General features: G+C 51.0%; 9 protein-coding genes across 9 annotated transcripts; 7 read left to right on the top strand and 2 right to left on the bottom strand.

Annotated features, from left to right (window-relative positions):
* Positions 1-672: 672 nt before the first annotated feature.
* Positions 673-1,444, top strand: Z518_11222 (uncharacterized protein; the record flags this gene model as incomplete). The annotated part of the gene is made up of 2 exons (XM_013411166.1): positions 673-901; positions 972-1,444. 2 exons carry the CDS (start codon positions 673-675, stop codon positions 1,442-1,444), a joined length of 702 nt encoding a protein of 233 aa, XP_013266620.1.
* Positions 1,445-2,073: 629 nt separating this feature from the next.
* On the top strand, positions 2,074-2,815 carry Z518_11221 (uncharacterized protein; the record flags this gene model as incomplete). Its single annotated transcript, XM_013411165.1, has 2 exons — positions 2,074-2,335; positions 2,364-2,815. 2 exons carry the CDS (start codon positions 2,074-2,076, stop codon positions 2,813-2,815), a joined length of 714 nt encoding a protein of 237 aa, XP_013266619.1.
* Positions 2,816-2,945: 130 nt separating this feature from the next.
* On the top strand, positions 2,946-3,758 carry Z518_11220 (uncharacterized protein; the record flags this gene model as incomplete). Its single annotated transcript, XM_013411164.1, has 1 exon — positions 2,946-3,758. One exon carries the CDS (start codon positions 2,946-2,948, stop codon positions 3,756-3,758), a length of 813 nt encoding a protein of 270 aa, XP_013266618.1.
* A 23-nt stretch (positions 3,759-3,781) lies between these two features.
* Z518_11219 (uncharacterized protein) lies at positions 3,782-4,582 on the bottom strand (the record flags this gene model as incomplete). The annotated part of the gene is made up of 1 exon (XM_013411163.1): positions 3,782-4,582. The coding sequence occupies one exon, from the start codon at positions 4,580-4,582 to the stop codon at positions 3,782-3,784; it is 801 nt and encodes a 266-aa protein (XP_013266617.1).
* Positions 4,583-4,909: 327 nt separating this feature from the next.
* On the top strand, positions 4,910-7,195 carry Z518_11218 (uncharacterized protein; the record flags this gene model as incomplete). The annotated part of the gene is made up of 1 exon (XM_013411162.1): positions 4,910-7,195. One exon carries the CDS (start codon positions 4,910-4,912, stop codon positions 7,193-7,195), a length of 2,286 nt encoding a protein of 761 aa, XP_013266616.1.
* A 421-nt stretch (positions 7,196-7,616) lies between these two features.
* On the top strand, positions 7,617-8,324 carry Z518_11217 (uncharacterized protein; the record flags this gene model as incomplete). Its single annotated transcript, XM_013411161.1, has 2 exons — positions 7,617-7,773; positions 8,074-8,324. 2 exons carry the CDS (start codon positions 7,617-7,619, stop codon positions 8,322-8,324), a joined length of 408 nt encoding a protein of 135 aa, XP_013266615.1.
* A 376-nt stretch (positions 8,325-8,700) lies between these two features.
* On the top strand, positions 8,701-9,585 carry Z518_11216 (uncharacterized protein; the record flags this gene model as incomplete). The annotated part of the gene is made up of 1 exon (XM_013411160.1): positions 8,701-9,585. The coding sequence occupies one exon, from the start codon at positions 8,701-8,703 to the stop codon at positions 9,583-9,585; it is 885 nt and encodes a 294-aa protein (XP_013266614.1).
* Positions 9,586-9,742: 157 nt separating this feature from the next.
* Positions 9,743-10,633, bottom strand: Z518_11215 (uncharacterized protein; the record flags this gene model as incomplete). The annotated part of the gene is made up of 1 exon (XM_013411159.1): positions 9,743-10,633. One exon carries the CDS (start codon positions 10,631-10,633, stop codon positions 9,743-9,745), a length of 891 nt encoding a protein of 296 aa, XP_013266613.1.
* Positions 10,634-11,039: 406 nt separating this feature from the next.
* On the top strand, positions 11,040-14,320 carry Z518_11214 (uncharacterized protein; the record flags this gene model as incomplete). The annotated part of the gene is made up of 2 exons (XM_013411158.1): positions 11,040-11,302; positions 11,356-14,320. 2 exons carry the CDS (start codon positions 11,040-11,042, stop codon positions 14,318-14,320), a joined length of 3,228 nt encoding a protein of 1,075 aa, XP_013266612.1.
* Positions 14,321-15,394: the final 1,074 nt, after the last annotated feature.

The following is a 15,394-nucleotide window of genomic DNA, read 5'->3' as shown; positions in this document are numbered from 1 at the left end:
CCATATTAATAGTGAAGACATCTGACGGCACCATAATCGAGTCACCCGGGCCAGTTCTCGCAACGCCGGCCGAAACGAGGATTCAAATAGTCATGTGATCAGATGCTCCAGGATGCCACTCTAATCGTGTGGTCTCACCTGACTATCTCAATCTTTGAAGGCTGCGGAAGGAAATAGTGAATAGCGAGCTTGCGCTTTTAGTAGGCAGCTTATTTCCTCCAGTCAAAAAGACCGTCAGAGGCCGCCCGTATAGCCCCATGAAACACCGTTCTAACAGGATTGATATCTGGAGCAGCACCATAGGTTTTAGCGAAATATGTGCGCTTGCTTATTCATCTGGTCGTCGTCCGTCTCTTTCATTGGCACCACCTTCCGTCGCCGGCGACTTCCAGAGAGGGCGCGGAAACGACCTTGACGCCATTCGGGAACAAGTTTCCCCGAAACACGCCGGAGACTTTCTCGACGAGGCTGCGGGCCCCCTGATTGTGGGTTCAGGTAGTGGTACTCGCAAGGAATTTCTTCGGAATCGGCTACTCATTGTTCCATCATGGAAATAAGACAAAGTATTAAAGCCAGAGGAACATCGACCAGTATTGAACCTCATCCGGTCAGAATACTTACATCACAGACAGACTCAGTTCATCAGAATTCGATCAAAATCTGTACGCAGATATGGCATCCACGCTTGCGAACACAAAACCACGCATTGCCGTCGCAGGTGCAGGAAGTCTGGGCCTCCCCGTCATCCTCGCCCTTCTCGATGCAGGGTACCCAGTCACCATCCTAAGCCGCTCCAGCTCCCCACGAAAGGAAGGCATCCCGGCGGACAGGAACGTTGCATATGCGACCGTTGACTACACATCGGTGGAATCACTCAAGCAAGCCCTCAGGGGACATGTCGGTGTCGCCTCCACGGTCTCGCTTTCTTCCCGCCGAATTCGGTTCTGACACCACCAATGCTCAAACCAAAGCTCTTCCGGTCTTCGGCTACAAGGTTGCTACTCAAACGAAACTGGAGGAGGTCGCAGCCAAGAATCCGGGGTTCAGCTATTCCGTCGTTATTAACGGCCCATTTCTCGATTGGGGTTTGGCAACCGGCTTCCTATTGGATCCTAAGGCCCACTCGGCAACGATCTTCGATGGTGGCGACAGGAAATTTAGCACAACCACCTTGGCTGGTGTCGCCAAAGCAGTGGTAGGAATCTTTTCTCACCTGGAACAAACCAAGAATCGCTTTGTTTTCGTCCACGAAGCCGTTGTCACGCAAAATCAACTTATCGAGCTAGCAAAGCGGCGTGACCCAACAGGATGGAAGATACAGCGAGCAAGCACTGAGGAAACGAAGGCAAACTGTCTTGCGACTATTTCGAAGGGTAATCAGAACGAGATCATGGGTGCGATGATCGGATTGATTCATGCCGCGGTGTTCGGAAAACGGTTATGATAGTGACATGACTGACAGAGCTGACAATGAACTACTTGGGGTTCCTCTTTTGAGTGAGAAGGAGCTCGAGGACGTTGTAGCTATGCACATGTAAATCGATCCGAGATACGCCGTTTTCAACCGGTATTGTGATTCGATTCAAAATTACTTTGATGAGCAGTTCACATTGGCTCCACGCCGATCAATATACCGTCAAATATCTCGCATCAATCGCTCCAAGATCAATATTTCCAACGGCAACCCTCATCTTTCCTGAAGTCGACCACCTTCTCTACCCGTCAACCCGAGAGATCATGTCAGTCTTCATGACACCCGCTCTATCGCAGTCAATCGTCCACAGTCCAAGAGTGACTGGTCCGACGAAAGACTTCTTGCATGCTATGTAAAGGGAATGTTTGACAGTTACATCTTCACTCTAGAACGGATGCTGCTCCGAGTCTTTCGAGCCGACCTGATCAATTAAGATGGCTCAAATATATTTCTCTTTCCTTCCTTGGACAGCATCCTAACAGACGGCAATGCAGGAATTCCACCACCGAACAAACGCAATCAAATCTGGTCGCACCAACGGTTAAAAGAAGACTGTTTATCATCACTACACTCCATGTTCTTTTGGACCTTTTCAAGTGATGGATGTGTACCTCTCGTCTTATCCGGATAGTCCAAAGCAAGAAATTCCTCAAGGAAGCTATGTTGGCTTCGAATTCGGGATCCAACTGGTTCATTCTTTGGGTGGCATTCACCCGTTTTCTATACGGCGAGAGACTCATGTCGACGGGCAGAATCTCAATGGCACGTCGGCTACATCTGTGTTGATCTTCACGCTTTCAAGCACGGCCAGCAACTCGGCCCAGAACAAGCCAATCAAACCTGATATTTTATCATCTCTACGTGAGTCCTATGCGTCATTGCTATTTAGGGAAACAGTGGCTGAAGTTATTCGCGCTTAAGACACCGATATCATGCTCCCGTGTGCAAAGTTCCAATGTCACCAGCCCGGTGAGAGACGTGGGAGGTCGTAAACGTTGCGGATATCAAAATCTCGATGTCAAGAAATATGCATTAATGTGCCGGGGAGAGTCTCTCGACTTCACAAATCAGCTGAATCTCGTGCTTGGTGATTTGATATGCGGAATCCCGTATCCGAACAATTCGTCTCCGAACGCTCTCCTGCGGCCACTGGAACTAGGAACGAGACCGACACCGCAATTCATCCAGCGGACTACTAGCACTAGCAGTTCAATGTCACCCATTTGGGCTGTATTTTCGAGCTTGAATCGGTCCGTCGGGGTAATAGTGTGCCCGGAGCACCGCTTTGTGATTGGCTCGTTCGTACGAAAAGTACAGGCCATGGAGGACTTTGTTTCTTGAGAAATGGTCATAGACATGGTCCTGTCTACGAACCCGAGGATAAAATGCTACTGTTGTGCTCTGGGGCATGTTGCCGTTACACGATCTTTAACGCAGAAGGCAGAACTTGGGGTACTCATACTTTGAAACAATGCCTTCGATATCAACGCGAGCAGGAGAGATTTCATACGCCGTCCAAGGAAAAGGACAACCTATAATCATGCTTCACGCTACTCTCCACGATGGCCACGACTACGAGACCATCGCTGCCCGCCTCGCCGAACGCTACCAGACAATCACCGTCGACTGGCCATGGCATGGCAGTTCGAAAGGGGTCTCAACCTTTGAAAACCTCAATGCCGTTGGATTCGCCAACGTACTGGAAGATTTTGTCAGTGGGCTGAGCATTGAGCCGGCTATCTTCATTGGCAATTCGGTGGGCGGATTTGCCGCAGCCAGACTAGCCATCAATCGTCCGGAGTCAGTTCGTGGCCTCGTCCTGGTTAATACAGGCGGCTTTGTTGATTGGAACTTGTTCTCCCGTCTGGTAACTCGCATGCTTGGTTTCGCAACCGTCTCACGGATTGTGATGCCACATCTGGTGCGACGATATATGAGCCCTCAAACCAGCCATGATGAAGAAATCACCCGCCGAGCGGCTGCGCGGGCGGGAACGGTGGAGGGGGCCAAGGCTGCGGCAGCACTTTGGCGGAGCTTCTTGGACGACGGCCATGATCTGCGTCCTCGAGCGAAAGACATGAAGACGCCTGTCTTGCTCGTCTGGGGGACGCGAGATCCCATTTTCCCCCTGAGCGCAGGCCAAGCGGCTCATCGGTACATACCAGGATCGAGGCTGGAACCTTTTGACGCAGGCCACGTCGTCTTCTCGTCCAAACCAGATCATTTCTTGGAAGTGGTGGAACCATTCATCGAATCGACAGTGACAGCTGACCAACAGACTTAAAACCAATGTCCAGCATGCATGAATCAGAGTAATTCTTCCAAACCTTCAGGCGAATCAAATCCTCCAATCCAAGTCCGTACAGCCGTTGCAAATAATTCCGGAAACTGTAAATTCCAAGCATGAACTGCACCTTTTACTACAGCCGCCTTGCTCTCTGGACATTTCCCGCGTAGAACCTTTCCCATTTCTCTTGTTGCCTCGACGTCGTCCTGCAATCCTCCAGCCATTGTCAGGGTCCTGGCGGTAATCAAACATATATCAGCTTTGGTGAATTTCACCATACTTCCGTAGCCTTCTGCCAGCAAGTCCTTGTTAAGATTCTTCTTCATCTCCATTCGGAGATCGTCGTGCGGCAGCAAGCCACCCCATGAGCACATCTTCCGGTAGAGCCAATCTGGGCAATACTTCACGAAGGATGCTATACAATAGTACAAAATTCCCGGATGTTCAGCGAGCCATTTGGTCCATCCGGTGAAGGGAGAGGCACCCGTGACAAACAGGGATTCAACCAGGTCAGGATGTCGCTTTGATAATTCTAGTGCGACGAAACCTCCTCCCGAAAGACCGACCACGTGAGCGCGGCAATTTTGAGCTTGAGTCCGAATCACTTCTGCCACATGCTCGGCAGCAGCGGGCAACTGGAAGGGTCGGACATGAGCCGATCGCGAATGCCGAGGCAGGTCAACAGCCAGAAGGTGATGATCGCTCAGAAACGGAACCACATTTGCGTATTCCAAGTGGCTTGAGAAGATTCCATGGAGCAGCAGGATCGTCTGTTTGCCGCCAGGATTGAGAGAAAGGGCGAACAGACTGTTGTTAGACATAAAGTTGACTGTTTCAAGGGACCACCCGGAGCCCCTTCAGATAGTCTGTTGCTTGATTAGCTGTCAGCACGTCCAAATCTCCATTACAGCTAATGCTGATGGGGATCGATGAGCTTGAGAAAGTTGTTGGGAATAAAGCTTTGACCGCCCAGGATCCGCCAAGACTGCGCCCTGGGCTGCTGGAGTCCGCCGTAAAACAAGTCCGGAGAAGCGACGCCGGCCATGCATCGTCCCTTGTCAGCCGCCCTGATTAGCCTTACATGCGTCCCATACATCAACAGCACCACGAGGATTCCATTCCTTTCCTCCCCCGTTCATATCCTCACCATGGCGCCCTCTGCTCTCATTGATCATTCTCCCTACCAGCCCACACCCGCCGAAAAACTGCCCTCCGCCAGCAATCTCGTGCTCATTGATAATTATGACTCCTTCACCTGGAATGTCTACCAATACCTCGTTCTTGAGGGTGCTACCGTCACCGTATACCGAAATGACAAGGTGACTCTAGAAGATCTGATCGCCAAGAGTCCCACGCAGCTTGTTATTAGCCCGGGTCCCGGTCATCCAGACACCGACGCGGGGATTAGCAAAGATGCCATCAAACACTTTGCGGGTAAGATCCCCATACTTGGCGTATGCATGGGACAACAATGTATTATATCTGTGTTTGGAGGCGAAGTCGACGTCACTGGGGAGATCCTTCACGGCAAGACTTCGTCATTGAGGCACGACGGGAAAGGATGTTACACAACACTGGCTCAAGATCTGCCCGTCACAAGATACCATTCTCTGGCGGGGACACATCCTACTCTTCCTCCGTCGCTGGAGGTCTCTTCTTGGATTGCCAAGGGACCTGACGGTGGCAAAGGAGTCATCATGGGTGTACGACACAAGGAATATGTCATCGAAGGAGTCCAATTTCACCCGGAAAGCATCCTGACTGAGAATGGGAGAGTCATGTTTAAGAACTTCCTGAGAATATCCGGAGGGAAGTGGTCTGACCACCCACACCTTGTTTCTCCCGACAAGCAGTCCAGTGGATTCCCAAATGGAAATCCAGCACCCCCAAAGGAATCCATCCTTGAAAAGATCTATGCACACCGGAGAAAAGCTGTCGCGGCACAAAAGCTCGTCCCATCCCAGCGCCCTGAAGACCTCCAAGCTGCCTACGACCTTGGCCTTGCGCCTCCACAAATTTCCTTCCCGAAACGACTCCGGCAATCTCCCTATCCTCTGGCGCTGTTGGCTGAAATCAAGAGGGCGTCTCCGTCGAAAGGGATCATTTCACTTGGGGCATGCGCCCCTGCCCAAGCTCGAAAATATGCCACGGCTGGAGCTAGCGTTATTTCGGTTCTCACGGAACCCGAATGGTTCAAAGGGAGCCTGGAAGATATGAGAGCTGTTCGACAGAGCCTCGACAGCATGCCGAATCGACCAGCGGTTTTACGGAAAGAGTTCATCTTCGAAGAATATCAGATTTTGGAAGCGCGACTGGCTGGTGCGGATACCGTATTGCTCATTGTGAAAATGCTGGACGTGGAAACGTTGACTCGACTCTACCACTACTCCCGATCATTGGGAATGGAACCGTTGGTGGAAGTCAACACCGCAGAAGAAATGAAGATTGCCGTTGATCTCGGATCTCAAGTCATCGGCGTGAACAATCGCAATCTTACGAATTTTGAAGTCGATCTTGGAACCACGAGTCGATTGATGGATCTGGTACCCGAATCTACTATTGTTTGCGCATTGAGCGGCATATTCGGCCCTCAAGATGTCCAGGCCTACCGAAAGGATGGTGTAAAAGCGATCTTGGTTGGCGAAGCATTGATGAGAGCATCAAACACGGTTGATTTTATCGCCCAACTTGTCGGAGACCCCGATGTCGAGCCAAAGAAGAAAACTCAACCTCCGCTATCAGTCAAGATTTGCGGCACCAGGACTCCAGAAGGTGCCAAAGCAGCCATCGAAAGTGGAGCGGACTCAGTCGGCATAATTTTGGCATCCCATCGAAAACGGTTTGTCTCAGATGAAATTGCCTTGCAAATAGCAAATGTCGTCAAAACGACACCGAAACCTTCGACTGCGACTGCTGATCCTTCCGATGTCGGTGCATCAGATTTTTTTGATCACTCCTCCCGAATTCTGGTGCGACCAGACCGTGCCCAACTAATTGGCGTTTTTGTCGATGCGCCGTTGGACCACATTATCGAGCAAATATATAAACTCGGTCTTGATGCCGTACAACTTCACGGCCTGGAGCCCATTGAATATGCCCGGACGATCCCCGTACCGGTCTTACGCAAATTCTCTCCTTCCGACCCAGGAATTTCTTCCCGTGGATATCATGCCCTTCCGCTCTTGGACGCCGGGATAGGAGGAACAGGCCAACAGTTAAAAATGGATGATGTAAAGGCCCTCTTCGCAAAAGATCCCCACATAAAGGTGATATTGGCAGGGGGTCTTACGGCTGAGAACGTCAATGGAATATTGCATGACCTGGGGCCCTATCGAAACAACATTGCCGGGGTTGATGTTAGCAGCGGTGTGGAGTCGGATGGAAAGCAAGATGCCTTTAAGATTGCGGCGTTTGTCGAGGCTATTAGGGGATAACTCAATGGTTTCTCACATATACACGGGTTTCATATCCCCTTCGCTGATGGCTTCGACACATAGCATCAATTGAAAATACGAAGCTGACCCTTGGACGCCATTCAGACCGCCGTCTATCCACTTTCACAAGATTTCACCGTCCACCGACCCGTCGGCCCGAATAATCAGGTGGCCCTCATCCTTCCCTTCTTATTTGTTCAAACACCAGACACCTACTGAGTCGAATTTTTTCGGCCAGGCCATTGTCCTGGTCCCCGCTACTTCGTTCAATCACCCATAAATTGCTGGGAGATACTTCTCTTGATTCGTTCCGTCACCTTTCTCAACTCGAAGGACCTTTTCTAGTTCACTTGATTTCTTTCATACCTCCGCAAGTCCCATCATTCACTCCTATTCAAAAGCCGCTCACCGGCCATTCAACATGGGCAAAACGTTTCGCAATGTTCACCTCGCGTCGACTAACGACTTTCCGAAAGGCTGGGTAGCGCATAATGGCGGTACCTTCGCGAAGGAGATCTTCAAAGATGTCACCCATTTGGTCGCTAGCAAAAAGGCCTGGCGGCGATATTGTCCCATGGGTAAGTTAACGTACGATGTTTTATTTTGCGTTTCGAGGCGTGATCCCGGCCATTTGTTCGTCTGCTGGCGAGAGCTAGATACCGTAGCATTTGCCACGCCAATCAGCCGAGTCGTTTGTGGGTATGGGTTTGTTACAGTCGAGGTTTTCGTTTGCTTTTTGATTGTTTTAGATCTATGACAAAATTTTTGGTCCAAATCCATGGTCGGCGGGTTCAGCATTGTCAATGCTCAACAGCACCCTTTATGTTCAGAAATCCATGCTGTCCCCAACTCCAACAGCACCTGAATAGCTCTCATAGTTCGGGAAGCCCACCGGCTCAAGACCGTTCACATTGTGCGGCTCGAGTGGCTCGAGGATAGTCTGCTCACGAAGTTTCGCCGACCATTAGACACGACAAAATATGAATGGGAGCAAAGAAAGGTCACCAAAATCGTCAGAAAGAGAAGGATGAAAGGCGAAACCGGTGAAAAAGCCAGCGGTGAGAGTGACAATACTTGCTGTACAACCGAAGAGGAAGAGGTGACAGGAAGAAAACGAACAGACGAGTGAAGGGCGGGAAGAGAGCGAGGACGTGAAACCCAGCAAGGACAAACGGATTGAAATTTCGGGTATGTCTCCTGTCCTGAGAATGACGGGTGTGGATTTCAACGGGGCTGCGGTGTCGTTGAAACTGATCGGACACAGGAAAAGACTTCGACCGTGCGTGTGCGGAATTCAAGGAGATGGGTGTCGGAGAGTGGTGTCTAGTCATTCTCTCCTTCCACTCGTCGACTCTGAGCATCCGAGCTCTGCTGACTCTCCCTATTTTGCACCACAGACGGCTATCGACCACTCATCGACGCAAATGGCTTGGTGTACCTTCTCACGCTTGTCAGAAAGGACATCCTGAAGAACCGCCTCGAGAAACATCGATTGAAAGTGCGTCATGCACCCTATTTCTCTTCCCAGTCCGAAACTGTATACTCGATTTCCCATGAATATCCGGATCGGCAATGCAAATTGTCGAACTTGGATGATGTTGTACCTTCAAGTCAGCATTCGGAATATCGTTCTCCGCTTCCTAGCACAGGCACCCAGTCGCTTGCACACGCCAGATTCATCCCATCAAGACCCATCCTCCCGCCATGCCCGGTGCCTTTGTACTATTTCCCCCAAAAATATCCCATATTCCATCTATCCCGTCATCGCCAGTTCACTTCCTCAGTCCCTCAAATCATCTAACCCAAACCTTCGCGTTCACATTCCCGATCCGTGGGGGAAGGGATTGCAGCTTTTTGGCCAGAACTCCATCCTCGCAAAGTTCACTCAGTCCGAATTCGAACCGGTCGAGATCCAACGCATACGCCTGTTACACACCCTTGCCCCACCGGGGAGCACATTCGATTTCGCGTGGAATATGTTCCGAAAATTCTTTAAACAACGAGTCGGATGCGAATGGGAAGCTCGTGAGGGCTTCGGGAAGTCAGCTCATGGTTTGGATGGAGACCGAGAGGGGAGGATTGGAGGTGACGATGGTGCAGATGATGACAGGTTCTTTGAGTTCCTGGGTCCAGTCATTTCAACGCAACATGGACTTGATAATGTTGGCGGACGAGCTGAGACGATTGAGGGAAAAGAGAGGAGGCCGAGCGTGACGGTTGTGATGAATACCAATGAGCTGGTGGGTCATGATCCAGTCGACATAAAGGCGAAGACTCCAGAAGGTGGATGGCGAGACACTGAATTTGGTGGTTGGTCGAAGATTATTGATCGAGATTCGAGAGAAAGCGATCCAGAGCTGGGTGGAAGTGAGGTTCAGCAGAGCCGATGATACATATCGGCTGAACGGCAACGTTGCCAAGCTTCGCGACAACATCACATCTCCCATCAGAAACTGGAAAGGAAGTTCAGAGTGGTCGTGTGTGGAAGCTTGCTGTTTTCAACGTCTGAACTTCTCGAGAATCCAGGGATTCGACAATTCGCGTTCTTCATAGATAGTCTTTCTTCCGGCCTGTCCTGGTGTATTGAGTCAATGCCCATTCAACGTCCCCTCCCGAGTCTTTTTCCAGTGTGCCCCCCCTAATTTCAAAACACCTCATTGTCATCCTGGGCCCAACTTCAGCCAGTTCCACGTCCCGGTACCCAGTCTGTACAAAGACATGATGTCGTACCTCAATGCTGTCTTCCACGTTCTTGAATGTGACCACTCGATTGCCAAGTTTGTGAGGGCCATCCCTTGGAGGAAAGAGGTGCCTCAAGATCTGAACAACCCTCTTACCCAGTCGGGTGGTGAATCCTTCAAAGATCAAATGTGGATATGATTCGGAGACGGTGCCTCTGGACGCATCGGGAATGTCCGCTCTCAGAACAACGTTGTGAAGGGAGAAGGAAGCCGTGGGGCCGTGTGGAAGATGGGAGATGGTCATGGCTGTCGGAGTCCCTCGATGTTCGTGAAGGAGGATAATGTCACTCAAAGCGGCGGCCTTTGCGCTGGCAAGGAGATTGGGAAGAATCAAATTGCCTCGATTCAATCTGATTGACGTGGGAAGGAGGAGTCGGATTTCTTTGGAAAAAGTACTTAATCGTGTTGAGGGGCTTCGCGACGTGGTGACAAGCGGCCTGGGGTCAGAGAGTCCTGAAAGCATGGCATATTCGTCATCGATGGAGTCTTGGGCAGCAGCGGTCTCAGGGTCGAGGGATTCATCGTATTTGAAATCTTCTCGAAGACTTTTATCATTTGCGATCGATGGGTCGAGTGGTTTCCCAGTTGCTAAGGACTTCTTTAGCAAGGCCCTTTTTTCAGCAATGCTTGCGTCTCGAAGTTGAAGAGCACGACGATAGATATAGTCCCGTCGTTCTCTTGCCTGTCGCCGGAGCATGGTGACGCTGTGGCATCAGGAATCGAGGGGGGACGTAGATGGCAACTCTGGCAAGGCTTTTCTTTTTATTCTGTAGCGGAGAAAAGAAATTCGCCGCACTAGCCCTCCTTCGCCTCCTCCAGACCACCGCCACCACCAACACAGTCCTACACCCTACGCATGTAGGTCGCCGTGTTTTCGACAACCTTTAGGCACTGGAGATTCTTGGAGGGGCATGGAGCTGTCATGTTGGCGTGAATCAATGGTATCGACATTGTAGGAAGAACGGTTTTTCTTCTCAACCTGCGCACCCATTTACACCCTCCCCCCTTCCTCACACGGACGACTGTCTCTGATCCGCGAGACACGTCCGAACCAAAGCAAAAAGAACGGGATTTCGGATCTCTCGAAATAACCGTGATTCATCATGGAGGCTTTTAGCAACATGGCAAACCACCTGGTTTCCAACTCCGCAGCCGCGATCAACGCCAGCGACGATATTTCCGCACTCGATCCAGACGAAAGCGTCCTCAGCCTGGCCAAGGGCCCAAGAAGACGACAGCATGACGACGATGAGTCTGAAAGTATTGAAGAGGACGACCTGGAGAGTCTGGCCAGCGCCGCGGTCGATGGCAAGAAGCAAGTCACAAAGGCCGAGGAGGAGAAAGAATTACCACCTCATGCATGCGCGTATGTTGAAGAGCCAGCATATCAATCCGTCGTGCTAATCTGATGTCTTCCAGATATTGCGGAATCCACAACCCAAGCAGCGTCGTTCGATGCCTCACCTGCAGCAAATGGTTTTGCAGCGCTCGCGGAAACACCTCCTCCTCTCACATTGTCAACCATTTAGTCCGGGCTCGTCATAAAGAAGTCCAACTGCATCCGAGCAGCTCGTTGGGGGATACGGTGCTGGAGTGCTACAACTGTGGAACCAAGAATGTTTTCTTGCTGGGGTTCATTCCGGCCAAGTCTGATACCGTGGTGGTTCTCCTTTGTCGACAACCTTGTGCGGCTATGCCTTCGTCCAAGGACATGAATTGGGACACCTCAAGATGGCAGCCCTTGATTGAAGATCGATCTTTCTTGTCCTGGCTTGTTGCACAACCGACTGACCAAGAACAACTTCGCGCCCGACATTTGAGTCCGCAAATGATTGCCAAACTGGAGGAACTTTGGAAGGAAAACTCTGCAGCCACCATTACCGATCTTGAAAAGGCGGCCAATATTGACGACGAGCCTGCCCCAGTTCTCCTTCGATACGACGACGCCTACCAATACCAAAATGTTTTTGGGCCCTTGGTCAAAATCGAGGCGGATTACGATCGAAAGCTGAAGGAGAGTCAGTCGCAAGACAACTTGATTGTCCGATGGGACCTGGGTCTCAACAACAAGCATCTCGCCAGTTTTGTTCTACCAAAACTGGAATTGGGCGATGTTAAGCTTGCTGTTGGAGACGAAATGCGACTGAAATACACCGGAGACTTGCGTCCGGCTTGGGAGGGCGTCGGCTACGTTATCAAAATACCCAACAATCAATCCGACGAGGTCACGATTGAATTACGGTCCAAGGGCGACCACAAATCCGTCCCGACCGAGTGTACGCACAACTTCACCGCCGATTATGTGTGGAAAGCAACTTCATTCGATCGAATGCAGCTGGCAATGAAGACCTTCGCCATTGACGAAATGAGTGTTTCGGGCTACATTTTCCATCGCCTCCTCGGTCATGAAGTTGCGGCAGCGCCGATGAAAACTCAATTGCCCAAAAAGTTTAGCGTTCCTGGATTGCCTGAACTCAACGGCAGTCAGATCAATGCCGTCAAATCTGTCCTTCAGAAACCTTTGAGCCTGATCCAAGGACCTCCGGGCACCGGCAAGACAGTCACGTCCGCGACCATTATCTATCATCTATCCAAAATCAACGGCGGCCAAGTGTTGGTCTGCGCTCCATCCAACGTGGCCGTGGACCAGCTGTGCGAACGCATTCATCGGACCGGACTGAAAACTGTCCGCGTGACCGCCAAATCTCGAGAAGATGTGGAGTCGCCGGTCGGTTTCCTGTCTTTGCACGAGCAAGTCCGAATGAATGACAGCAATGTTGAACTCACCAAACTCAATCAGCTCAAGTCCGAATTGGGAGAACTGTCCAGCCAGGATGAGAAGAAGTACAAATCGTTGACGCGAGCAGCTGAACGTGAGATCCTGACCAACGCCGATGTCATCTGCTGCACTTGTGTCGGCGCCGGAGATCCTAGGTTGGCCAAGTTCAAGTTCCGCACGGTTCTGATTGACGAGTCGACTCAATCGGCCGAGCCGGAATGCATGATCCCACTCGTCCTTGGATGCAAACAGGTGGTGCTTGTGGGCGATCATCAACAACTTGGCCCTGTCATCATGAACAAGAAAGCAGCCAAGGCCGGTCTCAACCAATCCCTGTTCGAGCGTCTGGTCATCCTGGGCTGTGCTCCGATCCGGTTGAACGTCCAGTACCGTATGCATCCCTGCTTGTCTGAATTCCCATCCAACATGTTCTACGAGGGGTCTCTTCAGAATGGTGTGACGATGCAGCAGCGTCTTCGACGCGAGGTGGACTTCCCATGGCCTGTGGCCGACGCGCCGATGATGTTTTGGTCCAATCTCGGAAATGAAGAAATTTCGGCATCAGGCACATCCTATCTCAACCGCACCGAGGCAGCCAACGTGGAGAAAATCGTGACTAGATTCTTCAAGGCCGGGGTTCTCCCACAAGATATTGGTGTCATCACTCCATACGAGGGCCAGCGCAGCTACATTGTCAGTTCCATGCAAGCCAACGGCACATTCAAGAAAGACATGTACAAGGAGATTGAGGTGGCATCGGTTGATGCCTTCCAAGGACGAGAAAAGGATTTCATCATCCTCTCGTGTGTCCGGTCGAATGATCATCAAGGCATTGGATTCCTAAGCGATCCTCGTCGTCTTAATGTGGCCATGACTCGAGCCAAATACGGGTTGGCAATTCTCGGCAATCCCAAGGTTCTGTCCAAACACCCTCTATGGCACTATCTCTTGTTGCATTTCAAGGAGCGCAATTGCTTGGTTGAGGGACCTCTCAGCAACCTGCAAATCTCCCTGCATCAATTCAGCCGTCCCAAGCAATCATATCGAGGACCTCAGCGATATCAAATGGCGTACAATCACGCCAGTCATCTCGCTAGTGGTATGATGAATGGTCGAACAGGTCCACGCAATGACTATCGCGATGGAGGATCGATTGTGGGTTATATTCCGGACGATGTCTCCTCCATTCACTCTTCGGCCATGGGGGGAGTGGGCGTTCCAGCTGGATATCCGCCCATGTTTCAAGGCTTCACTCCCGACGCATGGCCTTCTCTTCAAAATGCAAATGGTCGTCGACAAAACGGAGTCAAACCGAGACCAGTCCCTGGTAGCGTCGCGGGAGAATCAATGGTGGCGACGGAGTCGGACATCACTGGAAGTGTTGTTGGGCAGGGAGGAGTCAGTTTGGATCAATTGTCCATCCATGATACGAACAAGCAGGCCAGTTACAACCAAGCAGATCGATTGAAGAGGTATGTTGAAGGAGGAATTCCCGGAGTCGGATATCTACCCAACCACAAGCTTGGGAAGGGCGCGCACGAGGATGAAGATGCTAGAAGCGTTTCCACTGCATTCGTCAGTCAAATCGGAGGCGGGTACGATTGATATGAACATAACGACCACGACGATGAAGTTCAATCATCAAGAATGAGCCATCTCATCGGAGCACAACTCATATATGATGCAGTTACCATCATCAGTGTCATCATCATCAGGACCGGGACTATATTTGACGAGACCCGCCAATCAGCCTAGTTTAGTCATTGCATGGCGACGAGGAGGCATGTCACAGGCTCCCGCCGACATCGACAGCGACGAAGCGACAGGTCCCGTGCAGCTAGCTATACCGTCGTTCGCAGGTTGCTAGAGTGGCCAGAATATTGGGACGAGGCGAGAGGCGAGGAGCAGTATGGAGGAATGGACCAGTCAGGAAGAAATTGAGGGAAATGAGATGTGAGCGGCGAATTGTCATTGACAAATCTGCCCACAATCATTCTATTGCTTACTCCTGGAGGGAATGAGGGATAAGAGGGAAGAGGAGAGATGCACGATGGAGTCATGGTCTGACCGATGGATGGTAGATGGATCGACGAGAGGGGAAGACATTGGTTCCTGTTGAGATTGCTATATTGTCGTTGCTGTTTCTGGCGGTGATTCAAGTCTTTCTTTTTATCCGCCGCTCAAGCCAAACACACTCATTTGACCCAGCTCGAATCTTGGGTTCTTTTCTCATAGACTCGAAGACTTTCTATATATGTGCCATCGTGGTCTGTTTACTGCTGGTTCAAGTTTTTTAGGTTCTCGCTAACCATGCAGATCGCATCTTTGGCCCAATCCGGGCCTTTGAACGTGCGCCAACACCACCCTCCTCCCCCTGGGCCCCAATTGGGCGATAGAGGGTTATGGAGCTCATTCGTGGCCCATCCTGCTCGCTACGGGAAATCATAGCTGGTTGATGGGGAGATGAATGGGCTCTTTACCCCCCAAATGTGCGACCTTCAGGAGGTGGTGGTCTTTACTTGAAACGTCCAAGACGAGCCCGCCTTTTTCAGAGCTGCGGTGTGCCACAACTTCGGGAGCCTCAGACGCCTCTGACACACTTCGAAACTCATAGGAGAACTCCTCGTCCATCTTGCCCTGACCTTTTGACGGGTTCTCAAGCATAGTTACCGCCCTCAT

Source organism: Rhinocladiella mackenziei (genome assembly GCF_000835555.1).
Source record: "Rhinocladiella mackenziei CBS 650.93 unplaced genomic scaffold supercont1.12, whole genome shotgun sequence".
NCBI lineage: Eukaryota > Fungi > Ascomycota > Eurotiomycetes > Chaetothyriales > Herpotrichiellaceae > Rhinocladiella > Rhinocladiella mackenziei.
The sequence above is the reverse complement of the archived record's forward strand: the minus strand, read 5'-3'. Positions and strand labels throughout refer to the sequence as shown.